The sequence below is a fragment of the Anopheles merus genome, chromosome 2R (genome assembly GCF_017562075.2).
Source record: "Anopheles merus strain MAF chromosome 2R, AmerM5.1, whole genome shotgun sequence".
Taxonomy (NCBI): Eukaryota; Metazoa; Arthropoda; class Insecta; order Diptera; family Culicidae; genus Anopheles; species Anopheles merus.
Window position 1 is genome coordinate 5,189,469 of NC_054082.1, and position 17,366 is coordinate 5,206,834.

General features: G+C 48.7%; 1 protein-coding gene across 3 annotated transcripts; it reads right to left on the reverse strand.

The window, feature by feature from the left end:
- Nucleotides 1-3: 3 nt before the first annotated feature.
- On the reverse strand, nt 4-17,275 carry LOC121590312. 3 transcript variants are annotated; one of them, XM_041909875.1, is made up of 4 exons: nt 16,456-17,275; nt 5,437-5,867; nt 2,754-4,184; nt 4-2,681 (listed from the first exon to the last, which is right to left on the reverse strand). In XM_041909875.1, exons 1-4 carry the CDS (start codon nt 16,483-16,485, stop codon nt 1,661-1,663), a joined length of 2,913 nt encoding a protein of 970 aa, XP_041765809.1. In that variant the 5' UTR covers nt 16,486-17,275; the 3' UTR covers nt 4-1,660. The 3 variants fall into 3 exon arrangements, with proteins under 3 accessions (XP_041765809.1, XP_041765810.1, XP_041765808.1); XM_041909876.1 differs by lacking the exon at nt 16,456-17,275 and adding an exon at nt 12,908-13,250; XM_041909874.1 differs by lacking the exon at nt 16,456-17,275 and adding an exon at nt 9,524-11,526.
- Nucleotides 17,276-17,366: the final 91 nt, after the last annotated feature.

Below are 17,366 nucleotides of genomic sequence, written 5' to 3' on the forward strand. Positions count from 1 at the left end.
CACTTTGGTTATGTACAACAAGTTATTATATTTACCTATATTATAGAAGTTGTTGTTGTGGTTTTTCGTGTTTGCACTATGCACGGTGTTACGCTGGAAAAGCCATTGCTGTTTGTTGTTTTGTTTTGTTTTGTTTTGCTTTGTGTGTAAGGACAGCGTGAAATGAAACATTTGTTGAACTAACTATCTAACCTTTACTACCCCCGTGGGGGAGTGTGGCGTGGGGCTGGCTTTTCATTCAACCGTACCGGGGATGCGTTTGAAACTTCTTGGCGAATCTTGGTGTGTTGCCACGTGCTGTGACGCGTATATCATTTATAATAATAATATTATTATTATTATTGTTGTTGTTGTTGCTATCGCTAAATGCCTATCACTACATTACTATGCTTATACTATTACTTTATACTCATGACGGTCAACAATGCTTGGCAAAGGGAATAAATGAAAACAGAAACATATAGTGAAACACAGATATAAGTCAATCGAATCGTTTACGGTTCAGTTGTTTTTTACCTATTATATCATTAGATATCATTATTATTACTATTATTATTATTATTATTATTGTTATCCCGCAAAACGTTCCAGATGGAATATACGTTCTCCCATAATGTTTAGTGCTCACGACTCTCGACGATGCTGCTGATAACACAAACAAACGCAAACGTTTGGTTGTGGTCTACGGTTCTAGATTAGATATTGCAATTTAAAAAACAAAAACAAACCAAAACAGCAACATAAAATTAACGGCAACAAATGCGCTGTTCTCGTCTATGTACCCCAATTTGAAAAGGTTTTTCTCCAATGTTCTTTTTTGTTTTGTTTTGTTTCAAAATTAAGCGGACACAATACAATAAAATCTAATTAAATTGCACATTAAACTGTCCTAAAGCTAAATAGTGCGCCCGGGCGCGCTCTCACTCACTCACTCACTCTCCCGCTCTCTTTTTCGCATTGGTGAATCTTAAAGGAAAAAAGAAGGAAAGCAATCATAAGCATAAGATCGACGAATAAGGAATAGAAGAAGAAAATCAAACATCAACAAGAGTTCTTCTTCGCTCTGCTTCCTTCCACACTCGTCACTCACAAAGTAAGCGGTGCGTGCTAGTGTAACTGTTCCCCCATACCAACGCGAGGGCGCAACTGTCTTATCTACTTGTGTAGTGAAAAAAAAGTAAAGAAACACGTAATAGTGAACCGTTCCTGCATCTTATGCCAATTGGATACGAGTCAAATACTTGATTTGTGTGTGAGTGTGTGTGTATAAATGAATATGCACTTAGCCGTTATCTTCTACTATCTCTTAATAGTAACACACACACACACACGAACATATCCCTTCACATACCTAGGTACGTACTAATAAATCAAATTGCGGATGCTTCGTAGCGTCATTACATACATATTATAGACAAAATGCATTACCTGTGTTGCAATGTGTTTGCTAACGGTGTGTGAGGGGAAGGTTCAATGAAAATGGTTAACCGAAAACTGTTCCGCTTCTTAACGCGCCGTAAAAACAGAGACCTATTTACAATTAGTTTTCCACGAGCCGGGACGACTCGACGACTTTGAACGACGAATGAACAACAAAAAGAAAGAAAAACAGCCAGCTTTTTCTTCACTTCCAGTCGTACAACGACAACTTGTACACTGCTTACAGCAGCAGCTTACGCTTGTTGTTCTGCTGCTGAATCTGCTGGGATGCGTTAAGCTTCCGCGCGTCACTAGCATCGCCCCCGGTCGAGTCGGCACTGACAACGGTCGGTTCGGCCCGAACGTTACCGAGCAGATCGATACCACCATTGTGGAGGCCACCCTTCGAGAACGTATCGAGAGACATCTCGTACAGTCCACCATCCTGCTGCTGCTGTTGCTGCTTGCCGACCAAATCGAACAGATCGCGATCCACAATGACCTCACTGTTGAGGTCGTACTTGGCCCCCATCATCATGCCGGTGGTGTGTTCTTCGGTCGCGTCGCGGATGCTTTTCTGCAGCGATGCCTGGAACTCGCGCACCTTCTGCTCGAACAGCTCGTTGTTGCCGTTGCCGTTGTTGCTGCTGCTGCTGTCCGGCGACATGGATCCGGCCGCTTCCTGCTTGATGCGTATCTTGCTGCCCCCGTTCCACACGTCGTCATCGACGTCGTAGTCGATCAGCGTGGTCGTCGGTAGCAGCAGCTTGGAGCGCTTGGCCGACGGCGGCTCACCACCGCCCGACCGTCCTCCGTCCAGCAGCTCGCTGAAGTAGTCGTGCTCGTTGGCGATCAGCGCGTTGGCGTTGAACGATGACATGATCTCGTCAAAGTTCAGCTCCTCCTCGGCGGTGGCGGCAGCGTGCGATTGTTCCTTCGTGTCGAATAGCAATGCACGGCGGCTCTGCTGCACCACCTGCAGCTTGTCGTTGGCCGGGTCCTGCAGCAGCTCGGACATTTCGATCGAGTCCTGTATGTTCTGCTGGGTGGCCGTGTTGCCCAGCTTCAGGTTCGGCACGGCAACCAGCGCCATGCTGATCAGCAGCACCATCAGGCAGGTGGCCGGTTGGGTCGTTTTGCTCGTGCCCTTGGTCAGCAGCGACTGGATGCGCTTCATCTGGCTAACGAGATCGTGATTTTGGCTCTGCAGAATCTTGATTCGTTTCACCAAATTCTGGTTCTCCTCGGTGCATTGTTTCACTCTGTAAAGGGAAGGGAAGGGGAATTAGTTATGGCAAACTCCCTGCCACGCACACACGCCCTACTACACATACCTTTCCTCCAGCCCGTCGACGTACTCCTTCTTGCGCTTGCGCGAATCTTGGGCGGAAATTTTGTTCCGAATCTTCCGCCGGATGCGCTTCAGTTCGCGCTCCTCGTGCTTGGTGAGCGGGTAGCTGGTCGGCAGCGAGATGCCTTCCTTCGCCAGCAGCCGCTTCTCCTCCGCCGTCAGCATCAGCTTCTGGTACGTGCCGTTCTGGTTGCGGCCCTTGCCAATCTCCTCCATGTCGACGTCATCGTCGTCCCCATCGTCCCCGTCCGGCTCGACGTCCGAGTCGCTGATGATGCTGCTGTGATGCTTCTGCTGCTGCCGCTCGACCTCCGCCAGCACCGCGCTGCTCTGCTGCATAATGTCCTCGAACACGTAGCTTTCCGAGTCGGAGGACGAGCTGGGGCCGCCCGCATCGGACAGCACGCCATCGTCCAGCAGCAGCTGATCCTTGCTCAGCACCACGTTCTTCTGTATTAGCCCTTGCTTCGACTGCTGCAGCATGTTGGCCGCCGCCAGCTTGATGTTGGCCGACGATCTGCCCTTCATGTTGGTCGAGTTGACGATCTTGATCGTGCGCAGGTCCTGAATCGTCACCGGCACCAGTATCTGCCGCCCGTTCTGCTGCGTCTGCTGCTGCATGCGTATGATTTTGCGCACACCGGGCACGGTGGTGGTTGTGGTGGTGGTGGTGGTGCTGGCCGCGCTGCTGTGACCATTCGTACCACTGCTCGACGTGGTCAGGACTACGTTCTTGGGAATGATCGTGCTGCCGCCGGTACCGCCGACGCCCGTCTTTAGCGTGGAGTTTTTGAGCTGCAGGGTAACTTTTTTGTTAGTGCCGGCCGTACCGGCCGTCGTCAGCCCGTTGGCAACTGCCACCGTTTGTCCGTTCTTCATCGTGGCCATGCGGATAATCTTCAGCTCCTTGCCGTTGCTGCCGACCAGCTGCTGGGGGACCGTCGACGCACTAATACCATTGGTCGATGCGATCAGTCGCTTCGTGCCGTTGGCGATCAGTGATTTCATGCCCGTTCCCGGCTGCTGGTATACGGTGGTGGTGGCCATTTTGTTGGCCGACGTTTTCAGCACGGTTGGCGCTCCGTTAGTGACGATCGCTGTTTTAGTGCTTATCAGCTTTTCAGCAGAGCGAACGGGCACAGCAGTTGTCGCAGTAGTTTGCGCCGTACGCTGGGTGGCCGCCATCGGTTGCGCTAGCACCGCCGGCTGCTGTCGTGGCATAACCGGCTGAACCTGCTGAACTGGGGTGGCTGGAAGCTGCTGAGCCGTTGCTGTCGGGGTGGTCGGGACGGACGGCTCTTGCTTTACCGATATCGTGAATCGGGGCGGCGAGTTCTGTCCACCCCGTTCGCTGATGGACGGACCGGGTGAAGACATACCCGGGCTGAGGGCTTCATATTCCGTGTTCGGGTCACTGTGAAAGAAGATCAGATATCAGTGGATTGTTTTACGGCTGTTGCTCAGCAGCGCCCCACGCCTGCTGCGTGAAAGGCAAAAAAACCAGGTTCGTTTCGTACACCTTATCGCAAAGAAGGTAAAGAAGGTGTTCTCTTATCAATGTTTCATCAAACGGTTACAATCCCCTCCCCGCTTTTATACGCTATCAGCAGTTGCTACCCACAGCCGTGCTTCAATGGCCCTATTTTTGCGTTCTCTTACATCGGTAGAACATTGAAGGACACCGAATGGACCTATATTTATCAGAATGATTTCTAATTTTGACACATTTTCGGTACGCCGATACATGAATCTGATTTTGAGGTGAAACGAGAGAGTGAAACAGAGAGAGAGCTGTAGCAGTAACATAGTCAACTCCTCTCACCGTGTCGCGTTGACCTGAATATTAAGACCGCGCCGGTGCATTGCGGGACAATCGGAGCATCTGGTTTGCGCTGCTGCGTGCGTAGAACTGAAGCGCAGAGGAATTCTTGTACTCAACGTTTGTGTGTGGTCGGCAGCACACGGGCACACGGAGGAGAGCATTAATTAGTATTAGCTTAACAGATTTGTCCCAGCGGTACAATACAGCAGCTCACCGGCCTGCCTTGGTCTGGTAAAATAGTTTGCACTATGGCGAACTACGCATACACCAACCAACAACATACGGTGGTGTAGTCATCTTGTAGATTATTTTTAATACCTCATCAGTGTGCTGCATACATCTGCTTGCAGTCGACTGGCAGACAATTGCACCCAAGCACCCAGTGACAAATGGGCTAAGCGAAGAAGCGATCGTGCAAGTACGATCGTTTAAATGAGGAGCTCTATTTACCACAATGAATCATATGATGGTGAGATGAACTCTGCCGAAGATGCCGTTCAGCCCGCGTTTTAAGCAGCTCAAACCAACATCGAAAAGATCGTCGGCGATCATTGAGAACGGGTTCTTTCAGCATCTTCAGAGCACTGCTACTGTTTTATACACATTAATCTTGCTACTCTTGTGGTACCGGATCGAAAGTGTTCGCCACGCCACGCGTTGTCGTGTGGAGAGTTACTTTCAACTGCGCTCCACTAGTGTAGCAACAGAGACACCAGAGTGTCGTGTGGTGAAGCAACCTTTCACTTTGCTGGTCGACCGGCTTGATTGAATGTGGCAAATGTGGTGCACGCCGACGGCGGTCCCAATGCACTCAAACCCAACTCTTGACATTATTCACACTTACAGGTCGAGATGGTCGCTGGACAGTCCGCTGTCGGAAGCGGCCGACGAGATGTGCTCCGGTTCGATGGGACTGCCGGGATCGAGCACGTTCAGCATGCTAAAGTCGACGTTCATCAGCTCGGGCTTGTCCTGCATCCGGACGCCGTACCCTTCGTCAAAGTACCCGTCCAGCGAGGCGCTGCTGCTTCCGCCGTCCGTGGTGCTCGGGAATCCGTGGAACTCTTGATCGGTTGAGGCGTGGGACGATAGCGGGGACGTGACCTGCTGCTCCCCGAGGTACGTGTCCGCCGTGTAGCTGTAGTTGAGCTGCCGCATAAAGTCGTCCAGCTCGTCCGCCCCGCCGGTATGGGTGGCCGGCGGCTCGCTGAACAGCATCGTGTCGTCCATCTTCATCAAGCTGTTCATGAAGTCCTCCTCCGGCCATTCATCCTGCTGCAAAAGAACCAAACAAAGCACATCAGTCAAGGGGCCGTTTGTAAGGGAACGTGTACGTGTTCCGTGGTGCCGGCACGGAAGCCCTGTCCGTGTCGCGGCATTACAGAACTATTTTTCCACTCCTCCACACAGCGGAGCAGAGTGGAGTGGTGCGGTTCACCGTTACGCAAATCCACCCCAGAAGCCCTTCAGTTGTTGGTGCAAGGTAAAGTCGTTCGGTGTTAAACATATATTAAATTAAACATTACTTCACACAGCTGGTAGCATCCCGTGTAATACCTTTGACTTGCAATGACGTCAAGTTGTGTTTGGAGTATTATTTCATACATTACGCAAATATGCTAGCAACGATTGCGCGTGGTACACAAATTTAGCACGTGTCTATTTGGACACGTTTTTTCTCGGATTTAATCGAACCCAAAAAAATGTTGTTCTCAGCTCTCTAACAAACACGAAATGTCGAGGCCATCGGCCATGGGCTGCTAACTGGTTTGCATTCGGACGGTTTTACTGCACAATATCCAGATAGCGCAACATAGCCAGGCACCACTTCCTTTCCGTTCAACTATCATAATCTCTCTATCAATTCTCCTTTTTTTTTGCTGTCCAAACAACGAAAAGTAGTCTGTAAAAATGTGCCGCCGGTTTTATAAAATGCATTCATGTAACAACTTTCACCGGAGCTCGTACAGGCTTGAAAATTGAAAGAGAGCGGCATCCGCACCAGCATCAAGCCCATGCGCGACGCGGTGCGTTCGTGTGAGCAAAAGGTAACAAAGACAGTGCAAAAATGAAATTCAAACGTCTCAGGGGGGAAAAAAACGCGCACCAGTTCCATTCTCCACATGGGTTACGCAAAATCCGTTCAAGCAACACATTCGCTATCCTGCTACACTACGCTGTGTCAGAGCCACACCGAGACGCAGCGAAAGGACACGTTTAATGGCTCTTTGAACTTTCGGACAGATTGAGCGAGTCAATCTTTTTAAGCTGGCGAAAGGAACCGGTTTTTTGAGGGAAAAGAGTACCGGGCAGGAAAATAAGAACATAAGAGCACGTGACCGGTATTTTGGGGTAGTTTAAAAGCGGCTGTCGAAAGTGTCTGCTACAGTTTCGTGGTAATTGGGAATTTGATTAAGTTAACACATGGATGAATTATCAGAGGTTTGATATTAAACAAATTCCAATTTATTCAATGACACCGTACCGATAGGTCGATAAGATGGGAAAGCTTTTAAGGTCACCATGCATGGATTGCTTGGACCAATCAGCGCTGTACGCATGAAAGTTTTGAATAATTGATACTAACTAAACTACACTAAAATGCAATAATTTCTCTTAAAAACATGCTTACAACAACTCAATCCCAACCACTCCCTCCCATGCGGCACGAACAAAATCTGGCAAATGGCAGTCAATGAACGAGCTGAGCATACATAACACGACTACACAAATGGGCGTAAAAGAATTCAAAAAACCGTTACCACAGCATGGCTGCGGCGGCGGCATCGTCTTCACCGATGATGATGCTAAGAAGAGAACCGAAAAGAAAGGCTTCTAATGGGTGTGGTGGTTTCGGGGGAGTGGGGAGTACGCCACGATTGTACCGTTCGGCCGTTGCTCACACTCCCCTTACCATCTCCCTTCACCATCCATCCCATTTCAGGCATCAGCAATACATCAGCATTCATTTTTGGACCGATCCAAAAGCCATGACGACGACTACAATTCCGCGGGGAGAAAGCATAGCATGCTCCGCGATCGATACACACGGGCGTTATTTGCACACCCTGTCTATACAAACACACACAGATGCACGAACACATACCGTAGCCCAAATGAGGTCAACAACAGCAACGAACGATGCGGTGGACGAGGTAAAGAACGTACGCCACGCCGCCGGTCGGACATAATAATGTCATGCGTCAGGGACAAATCGTAGGCTCCCAAGGCACCTTACTCTGCTGGCACCTTCTTTGTCCATTCCTCCTCCCTCTCTGGTAGATGATTGTCTATTCTGGTGGAAAAGATTGATCAGCTCAACAAAAGCGCCATCACATCGTCATTGAAAGAGAGGCGTCGTCGTATCGAAACGCCGGTCTTTCCAGCGGGATTGCGTCATCTCTTATCACACCGTTTTGGAACCAACCAAATGGAAGAACCGGCCCCGGCACCACCACCAGTTCGACCGGCAAATTGGAAATTGTCCTTCGCAACGCCTAGGCACTACACCTATTAGCGGCGCTACCAATACACACAGAGAGACACGAAAGCCCTTCTCCAGCGCGATACGGCCGCGGTACGTCAGCAGAAAAGCTTGCGCGCTGCCAGGGAAACCAGTTTGCTCTCCCCACAGCTCACAGTTGCTTACGTTGACTATTTTGTGCTCGGGGCACAGTGGCAAACGCAAATGACCGAGCGACCGAGCGAGCACGTGTTTTTTCGCTTTGGATTCTGCTCTGCTTGCCTAGGAGGCGGCTCGTGGGAGGGCGGCGGTTCGCAAAGGGCACACCCCGGGGGGAGACCGCGCGCGGTGTCTATAGGCGCGGGAGATGAGAGCGAGCACTTTGCGGTTTTGCGCAAGCATCTCGTGGGCCGCCGCTCTCACCAACACCAATGGAGAGAGAGAGAGAGAGAGTTGGATTCACCGCGGTAACCTTCCCCTGTGTTTGTCGACGTGGTACCTTCCGATTCGGGGTTGCTTTGACGGATGCTAAATGCACTGCCTTTGTAAAGTCAGTCGCCCGGTGGAGGCGCTTTTTCTAATGCCGGCTTTATACCGGTAGAAACACACACACACAGCGTGGATCGGGGGAAAAAAACAGTGCAGCAAAGGTGGCAACAACACACGTACAGGAAGTCTCGGGAAGGTTCTATCCATGGGGTAGTTGCTCACACACAGACAAAAAACACTTGCACACGCATCCATATGGTTGCGCTGACTAACGCAGCTAATGGAAAAGTTGCCTCGGTTAGCATTAACGAAACCTGGGGAGACGAGCAAAAAACAAAGTGACACGACAAAACATTGTTTTCAATTCTGTTTGCCTGTTGGGGCTGCACAAAATGGTTGAAGTGAAGGTGAAATGCTCGCCTTCGATGCATAGCCAAACCTAAACACCCTCCACCTTATCTCGTCTGAGTGCACGTATGCTTGTGCCGAACGAGCCTGATAAGAACCGGCTGCAGAACTGATGTGTGTGTGTTAAGCAGAAGAAGAAGAAGGAATAGAAACACTGACCTTCTATTGAAGTTTCTAATTTCTAATGAAAAATTAAATTAAACCATTGTACTAATCTAATCATAACGCGTAGCAACTGTTAAAGCCTTAAAACATCCAGCGACAAAGCAAGGGATGTTTACCTACACACCTGGTCTTAGAGGGGCTCAAAAACAGGAAGCAAAAAGGCTCTATTTGTACATCTGTACATCACCTTTTCCGCAAACGTAAGCGACATATTAAACTTATATATTAATGCGCAGACTATTTTCCTTTCTCTCCTACTTCTGCAGGCCTTTTGCCCACTGCCTTCTTCTTCACCCATCGAAAGCACCAAACCCAAGATAGAAAGTGGACTGGGAACATCAACAAGCTGCAAACAATAAGAAGGAAACTATACGACGAAAAACAAAACAAAAAATAAGATACGTACGCCGAAGAGAAAATTGTTTATATCACCCTCCATCATGATCTCCACCGGGTGACTGACTGTCGATTTTTCCACGGGAAGGCGGCGTTTGGTTTCGTCGTGGTTGCGTTTTCCAGTTGATCAACGTAGCCACCGAGCACACACACACACTCTTCGTCGTTTCGCCCAATGAAATATTAATCAATTGCGCGAGCAACGATCAGCGCCGGGGCGGCTCACTTTGCTCTACTACTCCCCGGGAGAGGCGTTACGCGTGCGTTACCGTGCGCGGTGGTGGATGCCTCCGTGGCACTTCTTGCCTGCTTGTTGCTTGATGCTCCTCCACACACTATCTGCTTGTGCCGCGAGCTATAACACTATTTGCCACATGCACTAGCGCACCGCGCCTCTAGCCACCGAGGCCAATGGCCGTCTCGTTCCCCCGGCTCGTAGCTGCAGGGGTAGCACAGTAGCTCCCGAACTTCCCCCCCGGGTATAGAGAGTACAGGGCTTTTCGGCCGCTTGTTTCCGGTCGAATGGTTTTTGGATTTCTATGTCAGCTGCTTCCTCGCGTCTCTTACGCGCTGCTACTACTGATAGGCGTGTTAACACTTCACCCCGAAATATTGCTGCTGTCTTTAAGCGCTTTTTTTCTCAAGAAATAACACACACACTCGGGCGTTCTCCGAATGCCTTCACTATCAAAAACTCGGCACTCTCTAATCTTGACACTTCACATGCGGCCGTGCTCTATGCAATGTCACTCCTCGCGCTTGAGATGTTTAAGAGCCGTCCGTCGCCCTCCGACGGACTTACAAAGATGGACGTGGAATAGTAATTGATTTTTCATCTGGCTTTTCGAGACTTGCAGCGGCGGCAGCCTCCTCCAGATGCGCGATAGTAACGAGGGCCCATTATTTCACTCCACGAACGCTCAACTCCCCACGATGATTTAACCACATTTTCGAAAACTTTTCACCACAACAGCACAGACACACACACATGCACGCTCACTGATCACCCTTTTTCTTTTTCATGGCACACCAAGCATCGTGTTGCAGTGGGGCGGCGATCGCTCAATCTGTAGCAACGTTTGCATAACCTTTCTAAGCATCTTAAGAGCGAGTTGTTACACTTTATCCACAATATTATAACAACCGTGCGCGATAAGTGCTTTACTCCGAAGATCTAATTCCCGCTCCGTATCACAAAACTATCGAGAACCCTTCGCGAAGGTCACATAGACGGGCGCGCGCGCCACACATGCCACATAGGCCGTTTTTCATGGTCGTAGCAGGCGGATGGAGCAGACAAGGCACTGCACTGTACAGCGCGAAGCCACTTTACGTGGCAGGTTTGGCTTCACGCTTTTACATGCAAAATAAAAGGATGCCACAAGAGCTTAAAATTTAGGGCTCGTTTTTTCTTAAACAACCAGAAATGGGTTTTGTTTCTATTGCAGCAAGACGATCACAGGCACTGCTCCTCTCGCGCAGGGCGCCCTTGCGACCCGTACCGAAACACAGACCGCGGCGACAGTGAGAGCTCTTCGATCCCTGCGACAGTACCACGCGAAGTCTCAACCGGTACTAAGAGGTTTTCGCGGATGCGCGAACCAAAATCGTGCACGCTCCGCCGGTCAATTATTGAAGTGAAAGAGCGTAAACGAGTGAGAGAGAGAGAGAGAGGGAGAGAAAGACAGAGAACGAGAAAGGTGGTGGCGCACCGTTTTATGAGCCATTAGGCGCACCTGACCCAACACACACCCTAGCCGACTCTACACCCCGGAACTACCCTCTAGAAGCTGTCTGCATGTACCCGTGCGTTTGTGATGCCTTGCGCTATGCTCTCTCCCTTTGCTGTCCCTCGCTCTCTCTCTCTCTCTCCATCATGGCTTTCTCTCGCAGTCGGCGTTTGGGCACAGATTGGGGTGAACGCGCGTTGCTGAGGTGGGATTTCTTCTGTGTTTCGCTCTTTCGGGGGTGATCTTTTCCTTCCCTCTTCGGCGCCGATCGCCGTTACGAATTTTGCGAAAACCAATCTACACACCGGCGTCCAGTAAGCAGCTTACTTACACTACCTTCTTGGTATGCTCTAGCCCGAGTATGTGTGTGAATATTTCCTCTCTATTAGTCGACCCTTTGCCCGTCGCTCGGCTTCGTATCACTGGGCGCGCGCGCGCATGGCATTAAAAATCCATCGTAATGTAATTAACTGACCCCTACGGGAGTACCCCGGCACCGGTGCCCGAAAGACTGTCGCTGTGCCTGTTGCAGGCAGCGGCTGGCTAATAGGACTAGACATTGGCCATGACTAAAATGTCCCCAGCCCAGCCCAGCTTCTCTAAAGGGGGTTTGTGAGACAAATGGCTCTCAGCATCTTCTCAGCACATGCACTAAAAATTCGAACTTTCCATCCGACACAATCGGACCTTCGGAGCGCTCTAGGACTAATGTTTTCTATTCAGAACCTGCCACCTGCCTGCCCAAGCGCCTTGGCACAGTGCGCCGCTTCCTGTGCGCTGGCAATAGCGCTTAGCGATAGGAGGCTGTTGAGGAAAACGGAGGCGCGATAATTATTATCAGCAGGAAAGAAGGGAACTCTAAGTTGCGATTGCTCTGCTTCCCTCTCCCTTAAAACAGTCATATCTTGCCCGGGTGTAAGAGTCTTAGAAGAGCATATGGAAAGATTTGTACGAGTTCTGCAAGCGTGTGATTGATTCACAACAAAATTTGGATTTTGTTATGTTTAAAGTACGCGCGTTCGGAGCTTTATTATGATCGCTGATCGAGTCCGTGTGTGGTAATCCATCCGACACTCACGCGTACAGTACCGTAAAAAGTAGCGCTTTCGAAACGACGCACGATTTAAACCGGGAGGTAAACATTGGATAAGAGAGATTTTATCGCCCACCAGCAGTAGTACCCTGGGTGTACTGTAATTTATCACGTCGTACACAGTAGGGCTTCAGATTACCCACCTGTTCAAGGGCGCTTGTTTTCATTGCAAAACGTATTTACCTTACGGAGGGAGAAGAGAAACACCTCCAATGGGCCTTTAGTACTTTTTTTCATTCAACCATCAAGCAGCGACATTGTAGTACCGAGAGCACTGATAGTTCGAGAAGTGTGCCCCGCACCAGAGTACAATTGGCCACATTTTATTGCTCACCGTCGCCTCCGTATCGTACGAACGGGTCCGAACCGGTCATCCCCGTACTTCGATAAGATACGTCGCAATAGCCGCCAACACTTGCGGCGAAGGGAGTAAGGGCGTTCGAGGAAGAAGTTTATTGATAGGGAATGCACCAGAGCACAGCATATCGCAAAAGTATTTTGAACCAAGCAAGCCATGATACATGATGAAACAATTCATTCATTTAACGCACGGCCATTTTGGAATACTTACATAGTGAGACATCCTGAAGGATCGATGAATAGGCGGCACCGATGTACATATGAAGATATCTAATTTACATTTTGATGTTAATGAAATACACAAGGTTAGCAACCTTACGCCGTCGACACGCTTGCTCCAAAGAGCGGAAGAATCACACACACACAAAAACTTGTTCTAAAGCGCGTTCAAGATGATCCTGTGACGCAACTACCAGCTTCAACGGCGAGCGACAAGAAACTGTCTGGGGAGATTGGAAATTCTGACCAGGTTCTTCAACTCCGTCCACAACAACACGGAGATCCCAAACCGACACTCTCTATCACTGCTTTCATCGTTCTCGCATTCCCAAAAACACAACAACAGCCCAAACCTTTGGAAAAAATGTCCAAGTAAAGATGAAGGAAAAGAAATCAAAGCCCAAATGGGATAGAAGCTACCCACCATAGCGCAATAGTGACAAGAAAGCAGGCGTCTTAGTAGGCGCGTTTTTCCGTTGTCCGCGTCTTTCCTCCCTGGAACGTAACACAAGCCACACACACACGCGCGCATCGAGAAGCTTACGTTTGAATCTCGAAAAAAAAGTGCGTTTCAAACCCCAATCTTGTTGGCGAAAGAGAAAGAACAAGGGGAAGAAATCGGGCCTCTGCCTCTGCCGTGGTCACTCACCTGTATAGCTTTGGAAAAGGAGGAAGCAAAACGCAACAAGTGAAATGAAAATAAGGAAAAAAAGAGACGTGTAAAGGTGTAAAAAAGAGAACACACTCATAAAAGAAAGGCGAAACCGGTGGGAGAGAGGGAAGCAAGGCGGCACGAAGAGCATGAGCTATGTTGCTAGAATTAATCAACGCATAAGGTAAAAAGAAGGAATCCCGTGTGTGTGTGTGTGTGTGTGTGTGTGTGTGTGTGTGTGTGTGTGTGTGTGTGTGTGTGTGTGTGTGTGTGTGTGTGTGTGTGTGTGTGTGTGTGTGTGTGTGTGTGTGCAAACAGCATAATAAAATAGGAATAAAAAGACGTCAGTTCTGGAAGATCGAGATGAAGGGTGAAAGAACAACACAAACATATCTTCGAAGCGAATCGAAGCCTGACCGTTTGCGCTTGTGTGTGTGTGTCTGTGTGTATGTTATGTTGAGTTTGTTGGCAAAAATTTAACCAAGCCTTTCATAATGCTCTTTTGCTTATTTGTGCCCTTAAATGCGCGTCTTTCTCCCGGCGAGATGGAGGGGGATGAGTTTGTGTTTTTGTGCCTTTTATTCTCCACTGTTGGTTTGTTTCATTCCATTTCGCACTCTCGTCTACTTATTTTTCATCCAAGCAAGCTCATTTTCTGTCCTTTTCTTTTCCACTTTTCCATCGTTCGTCAGCCAACCGTTTCGGTGCATTTTCATTGCGGTTTTTCTTCCGCTTGTTTTCATCAATTTGTTTTTTTTTTCAGCACAGATCCGCGTCGTACAGAGTACAGAGGATGGTGGAAATTCGGTTTTATTTCTTTCCAACAGCGCCAACAGTTGAGGAAAGCATTTATTTTTCTTTCCTCTTTTTTCCATTCACTTTTTTTCGTTGCGGTGGGTTTTCTCTCTGCCGTGAAGTGAGAGGAGGCCGATGCGTCTTTTTCTTAATGCCATCCCAGCGATCACTTCTTGTCAGTTGCATCACTATATATTCACGATCGAAATTGGGATAGGTGGGTCAATTAAAATGGATGATAATAGTTAACGTGAAAACCGGTTTTTTTTATTACTGTTCGCTTCCTTCACCAAAGGATAAAGGACCTTCTCCCCTTCGTTAATCAGCGCACCTTAAGCTCCAGGGCAACCGAATTAACATTCCTAGACCGGTTTTTGGAAGAATTTATGATCGATCGATCGTGATCCCTTCCTGTCCATCCTTTTACTGGAAAGTTTCACAAAGTTCGGAGTTTTCAAACTGTTCATGGAAAGAGAATTGACCTTCATTACATAAGGCAGCAAGCAATGATAACCGCGCAGCCACGCTTAATCTTGTTGCCGGCTTCTTCTTCCACTATGCCCCTCTTATCAACCTGCTATGCCCCGTTTGCTATTTAGAATTTGAATCTCGTCCACTCCACTCCATCCATCCTGCCGTCGGCTTGCCAGCAGCGTTTTTGTGCATGGCGAATCGAAAAATAAGTGAATGAAAAATCGACAGTAGGATGAAGTAGAAATTGTAGAAATCCTTGAACTTGATCGATGTTTTGAATAAGGTGCATTGCATCGTACAACACGCCAAACCACCGTCAGCACACTCAACCTGCGGCTCCCATACGTTGTTGCATCGTATTGATAAGTGATAAGGTCGGTTTCAATATGTTGCATGCGCGGCCGCTGTTGATAATTCTAAGATTATCCTCCCATACTGGGTACGTCTCCTCTCCCTCCAGAGTACTCTATGTATTTGGAAAATGGTTTATGAAATGCGCAGCAAAATTTTCGTCCAAATTAGCCCAACATACTGCGCAAACAAAGTCGGAATCAGTCAGTGTGTGTGTGTGATTAAATGGCGTTGTAGAAATTTCATCCCAAATGTCCGGACGAAAAGGTGTTCCAGGGAGTCATCGAACCGTTATCTGAGGATGGGGGGAATTTTAAATTGTTTGTGTAAAACTAGAACGTATTCCCGACACGTGTGACGACAGGGGGGTTTTATGAATCTGTGGAGAAAGGAGGAGACGCCTGAGGTGAGGTGAGAACGTGCGAAAAGGTACGCCAAACATTGGACATTCATACCAGTACCAGTCGGGCTCGTTGGCCCACATTACACGTTAATGCTAGTAGCGTTAATTGAGCGACTGATTTATAAGGGTGCTTTTAATGGTTTCAGCCACCAAAGAAAGCTACATTTTGGTTCCAAATGTAACTGTCTATCGGGCTAATGTGCTGGCTCTGCATACGGTGCTCCCTATATTCATTAAGGATGGGAGCAAGTAAATTATTAATCCTTGCAATTGAGCTCATTATTCATGAACAATACAGAAGAGCAGCATAACTAACGCTCAACTGCATATAAAAACCACCACATTCCTTCCAAACCTCGACCAAAGCTTCGAAACGGGTGGATTATGCGGGCTACTCGCGTGTGCAATGCGGGATTTGCTGATGAGCTCAATCCCCTCCGGAGCTATCTATCGCTCTCGCACACCACTGCTCTCTCTCTCTCACTACCTGTGTGACCTAAAAGTGAATTGAGAGTATTAGAGTAGTCCCCCTACCCTTTCCTTTCTTCGCATGGCCTGCTGGTGGTGGTTGATGCCATTCGACGCCCAGCTGCAGCCCAACTGTCTGATGCAATCAACAGCAAGCTTGGCTAAAAAAAAGCCATCTCAATGTTAGCCGCCACGTCAGTAAATGCACTGCAGACGCATTGGAGCAATTGGTTTGCACGCACTGTGCCACACCACACACCGCATTTCATACCATTCCATATGCTTGCGATCCTTATCAACGGACGCTGCTACCATATTGCTTGCACCTACGTACACAACTAAAGCTATACAGAGTGGCGAAGAACGGAATTCCCGTCACTGTCATGCTTATACTCACCATGTAATCATTATCTTCTGCGAGGCTCATTCTGTTTGCCGCAGTTTCATTGGCTTCCGGCACCGTTGCTCCCGTTGATGTGCTGTGGAATTTAGGGTAGTTATGTCGAACTGCTTGATGTTTCGATGTTGCTTCACCCGCTTTCGCTTGATGTTGCCACAAAGAAACTTGCCACTCTCCGCGGCGATGCACAATTTGTGCAACTTTTCTCTCTGCTTTTTAAAGGCCTTTCTTGCACGTTAGCACACCGATCAGCACGGATTTCACACCACTCCAACACCAGAGAATGCACTTCCTTTGCACGACACGTCAATGGACAACACACTTTTTGCAGAAAATAATAATAAAATGATGCAACTCTTATTCACCCTTTCTAGAAGGCATTAGCAGCGGGTCGGCAGATATCAATGCCCAACTCCCGAATACACCGAGTATAACGATGAGTAAGCGGGTCCCGCACACACTGCTGCTGCTCCCCTTTGTGCGTCACACTGTAGTGTACCGGGGAAGCGGCGGCTGCGACAAATGCGTCGTGATTAGCCGACTTTCTTGACCGCGACCTACACGCAACAGGGATGATGATGTGCTCGAAGCAACTTGATCCTGGGCGGGCACAGGCAGAGGATACCGCACTTTGCCTAAGCGCGGAAACGTTAGTGTGTATATGTTTGTAAACACTACTGCCACTACCTGGGTCCAGGATGCAGTGCCACACAAAGCGATAATAACTCGCCGTTGTTTTTCACACCCAAAATTCCACAAACAGAAACGGGGGCCGGATTTCTATTATGCTCAAGTTCGAGACGGGTCTGACAGCTGCCCGCAATGGGCACACTTCCAACGTGTTTGATTTCTGTCAAATGCATTATGCCGCTGCGCTGACAGAGACGCGCATTTGAAAAAACCGTTAG